We start from the raw sequence: 6,027 nt of genomic DNA, 5'->3' as shown, positions 1-6,027 counted from the left end.
GGATACTTTTCCCTTAAATGTAATATGGGGCGCTTTCCATTTACTAAGAAATTCCGAAAATTCCAGTTGGGATGTTAATGGAACACACATTTTGCGGGCGTTCCTCTGGAAAGTTCCCGGGAATAATGGGAATTTAAAAAAGGTAGTCCTGTTTTCCCGTTGGAAATTTCCGGTGAAAAAGCATGTTCCATTTATGAGTTTTCACAAGGAATCACCGGCAGTTCCAGGCTATTCAAGCACAGCGATATCTGTGCTACCATCTTGAATTTTGGTGACGAACGTATAAACGAATGGAACTTGTGTCAAATGGAACACATTCTTCACTCGATGGACCTTTCCATGGAAGTTTCCGAAAGTTTTTGGTAAAAAACGCCTATGAGCACTCGTTCATGGGGACAACAGACACTTGATTCTTGCCCAACCAAGAAATTCTCGTAGAAAGCCAACCTCGCTAATGCGTGCACTTCATTCTCATAGAGTAATCGAGTTCGCTTGTTTTGATTCAAAGTTGCAATAGGCACGCAATACGTGCGAGCGTAAACAAGCCAGGTAAACAAGCCAAGCGACGCGAATGTCCGCCGCGCAGTGTGTCACAACACAGCATTTATCTTCAAATTGCCCCCCCCCCCCCCCCCCAGCCCCTTCCATACTCCTTTCTCTGTATTAAATGAGCTTTTGGCCTTATCCATGTTCTATACATATCTATACAAATATGATCAAAAATAAGCGAAAAACAATCCTAAACAGAGAGCCTGACAACATATAAAATAAGTACAAGTATGTACTTTTCATAACCACCACTTTATTTCAACGTACTGTAACTACATTATTCCTTCATAACCAAATTATCACTTCCGCAACTACCTCACTGCAAAACCTAAAATCACTTTTACCTCCCAAAATAATTATTTTTTGTTACTACATATTAAATTCTACGAGAAACAATTCATGGCAAGAAATGACCCCTTTGAGGTCGATTTACATGGTCTTAAGCCTGAAAAATTGGTTCTGCTCATGAGCAGTTTAAATGAGCGGACTATGAAGCTGAATGAAGAAGGCAAAACAAAATGGCGGCCGAAAAGGGTACTTGTTCCGTGGAAGGTTATTATCGCGGAATAGGGAGCCACGTTTGTTTCACAGTCTATGATTTATCATACACTAGGGATCCCACACTCCTGTCCGGTTTTTTGTATAAGAATCCTTAAAACAAAGTTTGTTTTGCTTAAGGATAGGCCTTCAAAATACACGACAATTAAGTTAAAAAGCTCATTAAAAAGACGAAGATACCGCCCCAAAACCTGTCCAATGTAGCTCTGATTTAGTGGAATACAACCTTAAGTAACCTTGACCCACTTAATAAAACAACAACAAAACTTTAAACTTCCAAACTCGATTTTTATCTTTCCACACTGTTACAATGCATCATATTTTAATAACTTTATGGAGATTAATCTCCTAGGAATAATAGTCGGCTCGTTCAAAAATTAAACAACTTTTCTTTTTTATGATAACAGTACTGAAGGGTTAAAATCCTTTTTATTTAGTTAATGTACTAAAGTATTATGAAGACTGATTAATTTGGATATGCATGAACGTAAAATTTAAAGCAGACACATTCTGCTAAACTCTGAACTTTAACAATTACGTCTGCCGATATGTCGCGCGCTTTCTAATTATTTCGTTTCTTCTTTAGGTTATGCAAGTTTTATTAGACCTGAACTTCCTGGTACTTCATTGTATCCAACAAAACGTTATTTCTTTAACTAGGATTTGCGGAAATGAATTGCTTATATGCTGGGAGAAACACAATTCTTCGATTTTATATTTTATTTTATTCATTGACTGTAAAGCTTGAAGCTGAATACGATGCCACAGCTAGGTTGTTTCGTAAAACGTTTCTACTTCGTCTGGTGTAAAATGATCCGTATTTCTTTGTCCTTGCAGGAATGTGTTGCTGAAGGTACTTCCATAGCGGTACCCGCTTGGTGGGGTGTAAGTATGGCCAAGATAAGTAATGGAACCACTACCGGATGACGCGTAGTCGTCAATTCTAATGTCATTGCCTCCACCAAAAGTAGGTCCATAAGACGAGCAATCGTATATGGCATTACCGTAATTTCTATACGCGGGCAGTTTCACAGGTGCCCATCCTGGTTTGTTAACCAGCGAGAAAAGAAATGCCGATGAATCGTATCGATACCCGGGACAACTGCTGTAACCTGTTCGGAAAAAAAGAAATGAAAAGCAAGATCAATGCCCAGGCTTCAAAAATCCCAATTTGTACAGTTCGTAAAGTGACAAGAAAATATGTACTACTTGTAATAGTTTAATTCCCTTCGTAAAGATACGAGCCTCGTAAAAGTTTGTTTTTAATAGGTTTTGAACTACTCTTACTAAAGTATTTAATCTGGGAACAAAGAAACTGGTGCATATTTGAAAAGCTAAACACAACAATATTACAAATAGCGATAATAAATCGCAGAATAATAGTTACTTGTCTAGCCTGTGTACAGACGTCCCCCCTGCTAGGGAGACGACTCTCTTCTCCTGATTTTTTTTCTGAGAAGGGGTAAGGTCTGTACAGAGACTATCACTTGTCGTCACCTACGACAAAAAGGCTTGAATTGTTCAGATATCGTTTACTTCAGTGGAACCTTGTTTTAATGAACCTCTATATAACAAATTAAAGTCCTCGGTGTAACAAACGATTTTCGTTACTCCAGTAGTAATAAAATATATGGAAAAGAACCTCGATAATACGAAACTTCGTTATATAGCGAACAAATTCTGCCGGTCACTTGGTCCTTCGTTATGCCGAGCTTCCACTGTACATTCAGATTAACTTCCGAATTACTCCCTGCTGTCTTGGTCGTGGTCCAGCTCTTCAAAACGCTAATGTACGGTTTTGCTTTTCGGCGACAAAGTACATCACAATTGTGCAAGGAAAACTTGAGTGAAAAAAGAAATATACACTTGTAATAGCTGACACTACAGCGGCCCCCGTTCTGATTATGTTGTTTGTCGATTGTATGCTCGGTCTTTGTGTAGCTTTTTGAAATATTATACATATTCATACTCAAGGTTTTCAAACATAAACCATGATCATCATCATCACCATGATCATCATCATCTCTTTCTTTTATTAAAACAAGATAAGACTTAAAACTCAACGCTTGAGGGGCCGTATAAAAATGATAACGATATAGAACTAAAATGAAAAATAAGGATAAAATTACTTACAATAAACAACTACTAACAACAAAAACTCTACAAAGATACGATAAGATTCTAAAAAAGATACAAAAATGTATAAGTAGATTTAAAATGAATTTATATTAATAATCACCTATAATAAGTAATTGACTACAGCAATTAAAACATAGAATAGTTAAAAAATCGTGTTAGTGCTTTGGGAGCCACTAGACAGACTGATGCGCTAATATAAAATCGAGTGTGCGTCATACAATAGGTGAGATAAAAACAGGAAACGTAAGTTCTAGTCATTTCTGTCATTTTTTTTAAACTACAACAGCACTTGAGACAATAGTACGGAATCCTTTGCCTTAAAAGCACTCATCGCGTAGAATGCCCGGTCACATCCGGGAATTTAACAGGCTAGAGCCGCATTCGAGCCACGATTTGGTCTATAAAATATGGCGGAATAATAAGACTGAAGCGACTTTCGGAGTTTTTTGTCTCTGATTGTGAGTTACTCGTAACAAAATCTCAATGGGTTCCACCAGAATACCGTAAAATTCCGAAAATAAGCCCCTCCATGTATAAGCCCCTCCAAATATAAGCCCCCCAAACCGGTGAAGCAAAAAAACCTCCGTTAAATCGCCCCTCCAAATATAAGCCCCCGGGGGCTTGTACTTGGAAAATTGCCCTCAAATACAAAGTAAAACAATGAGCAAAAACGGTAAATTTACTTCCAACTATAAGGCTAGCCCAATCGAGTTTGAAACGCAAATTTCCCTCCGTAGATAAGCCCCTCCGAATATAAGCCCCTCCAAAAATAAGCCCCTCAAAAAGGGCCTTTGAAAAATATAAGGCCCGGGGCTTGTTTTCGGAATTTTACGGTATTTATATCAAGAAACATCAAATTCAAGATCTTGCCTTCGATTAATGCCAGCTTATCGGATTTCACTGGGTTTTTCGCGCTCAAAACCATTCAAAAAATCGCCAGTTTTGTATGGATTTTCACCTGCGTAGACTTGCGCGGAAAGATTACAACCAAAGTTTGCAGAAATCGCAAACGGTACCACCTGATATCGTGACATCTCTTGTCTGCCTTTAAACCACCACAGTCTTTTAAACCAAGGATTGTGATAAAAACTGTTTTTTTTTTCCTTTGAATTTGACCTGAATCCGTGAGGGGTAGCCAGCGCGAAGAAAATTTCCAGAAAACGTATTTGCAAGCCAGAAAAAAATTATCCGCGTTTCGGCCGCCATCCTTTTTATTTTTCAAACTTGTTTCCAGTACTCTTTGACCGTTTTATTGTTTTTACCTCATGTATGCTTCATTCAGAAGTGTCACGGCTAAAAACAGCAAAATACTAACCCCTACCCGGACGGGAAATTTTTGGTTGACCTCAGAGAACCCAGAATTCTACGCGACGCCAGCGCCTAAGACGGGGACTAGGGGGACACGCGTGAAAAACGCAGTGCGCATGCGTGCCTTCCCTGCTTCCGGCGCGAATTTGCCAGTGCCTTCCCCATCGAAATTATACGCGATACCATAACAAACTAGATTCCGGCCACGAAATTCAAAAAAGTAAGCTCCACACACAAAAGATAACCTTAGAATTTCACGAACACAAAGTTTATTACTTGCTTTAGTTTCTCTCTTTTGCACCACATACTTTCCTCCTTGCACCAAAGGCGAAAATTATGTTTGAAAGTCCACGCTCGCTCTGGCAGCACTTCGCCGTAGCCATTGTTGCTGTTTTGGTCGTCATGTCGCTGAGCTCGGTCAATACGAACAACGAAAACGACCAATGCATGCTAAGTGGAAAAACAAGGACGGAAAAACCTTGTACTGGACGACTGTACCAGCTGTCTGAAGCTCTCAGCCGTGTTGTTGGTTTGCAGGTAAACTCCCATGTTTGCCGGCGACATTGGGATGAGTTGCGAAGAAAGGACGCGCGCTGCTCCTGTCCAACACACGACAGGAAAACCCCTTCTCGCCTGGATTCAAAGCCAGTTCCTCGCAGATTTTACCCAATATTTGACGAGATTGGCTCTCGAACGACAGCATATCGCCCGGGCACACGGTGGTGTTATCACTGCAAAGCACGAGGTAATAAACAATTCTCGAGTCATCCTGAGTTTACTGTCAAACCACGAAAAAAGCCAGTCGAGGTAAGTTAGTTAAAGTAATTTTTTGTTGTGCTTAATACTAGAACCGGCTGCAAACCATTAAACATATCAAACATTCCTAAGTGTTTTTCAATTTAAATGGGGAAGATTTTGCAAATTTTAATTATTGAAAATAGAGACCTTGCGCATGCGCAGACGTTTTGCACGCGTGTCGACTAGGGGGAATTAGGAACATCGTGCGTATCGCTGAAAAAATATTGGCTAGTTCTCTGAATAGACACAATTAAAACTGTTTTTGTTCAGCAAGGAGCTGTTAGATCAGGGGATTGCGACAGAAAGTAGAGGGTCTGGATGGGGTTAACTGACAACTGACAAATGGCGAAAGTTTTAACTGACAACTGACAAATAGGCTAAAATTTAACTGACAACTGACATTTGTAGAGGGTTTTACTGTCAGAGGGTTTTACTGACAACTGACAAAAGATCTTATTGCCCTAAATATCCTTCAAAACCCGTTGTAAATAACAATGTTTTACTCTTTTCGTCAAACAATTGCACGTTTTATATTAAATCCTAGCAGCAGGACGCTTGAGTGTCATATTTCGTTAATAATTTACTGTATGACCCATGTACATCAGGGTCATAATTTTCATCTCTGATCTCGAACTTACAAACTCACGCTGAGCAGTCCCGAGCACGCGCCAGCTT

General features: G+C 39.5%; 1 protein-coding gene across 1 annotated transcript in view; it reads right to left on the bottom strand.

The window, feature by feature from the left end:
• Positions 1-838: 838 nt before the first annotated feature.
• LOC140921668 (uncharacterized) overlaps positions 839-6,027 on the bottom strand; it is a 29,363-nt gene continuing 24,174 nt past the window's right edge. Inside the window, exon 15 of the mRNA XM_073371679.1 lies at positions 839-2,219. Within this exon, the coding sequence (XP_073227780.1) occupies positions 1,876-2,219 (344 nt within the window). The 3' untranslated portion in view covers positions 839-1,875. The remainder of the gene's footprint in view (positions 2,220-6,027) is intronic.

The sequence above is a fragment of the Porites lutea genome, chromosome 1, assembly GCF_958299795.1.
Source record: "Porites lutea chromosome 1, jaPorLute2.1, whole genome shotgun sequence".
Lineage (NCBI taxonomy): Eukaryota > Metazoa > Cnidaria > Anthozoa > Scleractinia > Poritidae > Porites > Porites lutea.
This window is presented reverse-complemented; position numbering and strand designations above follow the sequence as displayed.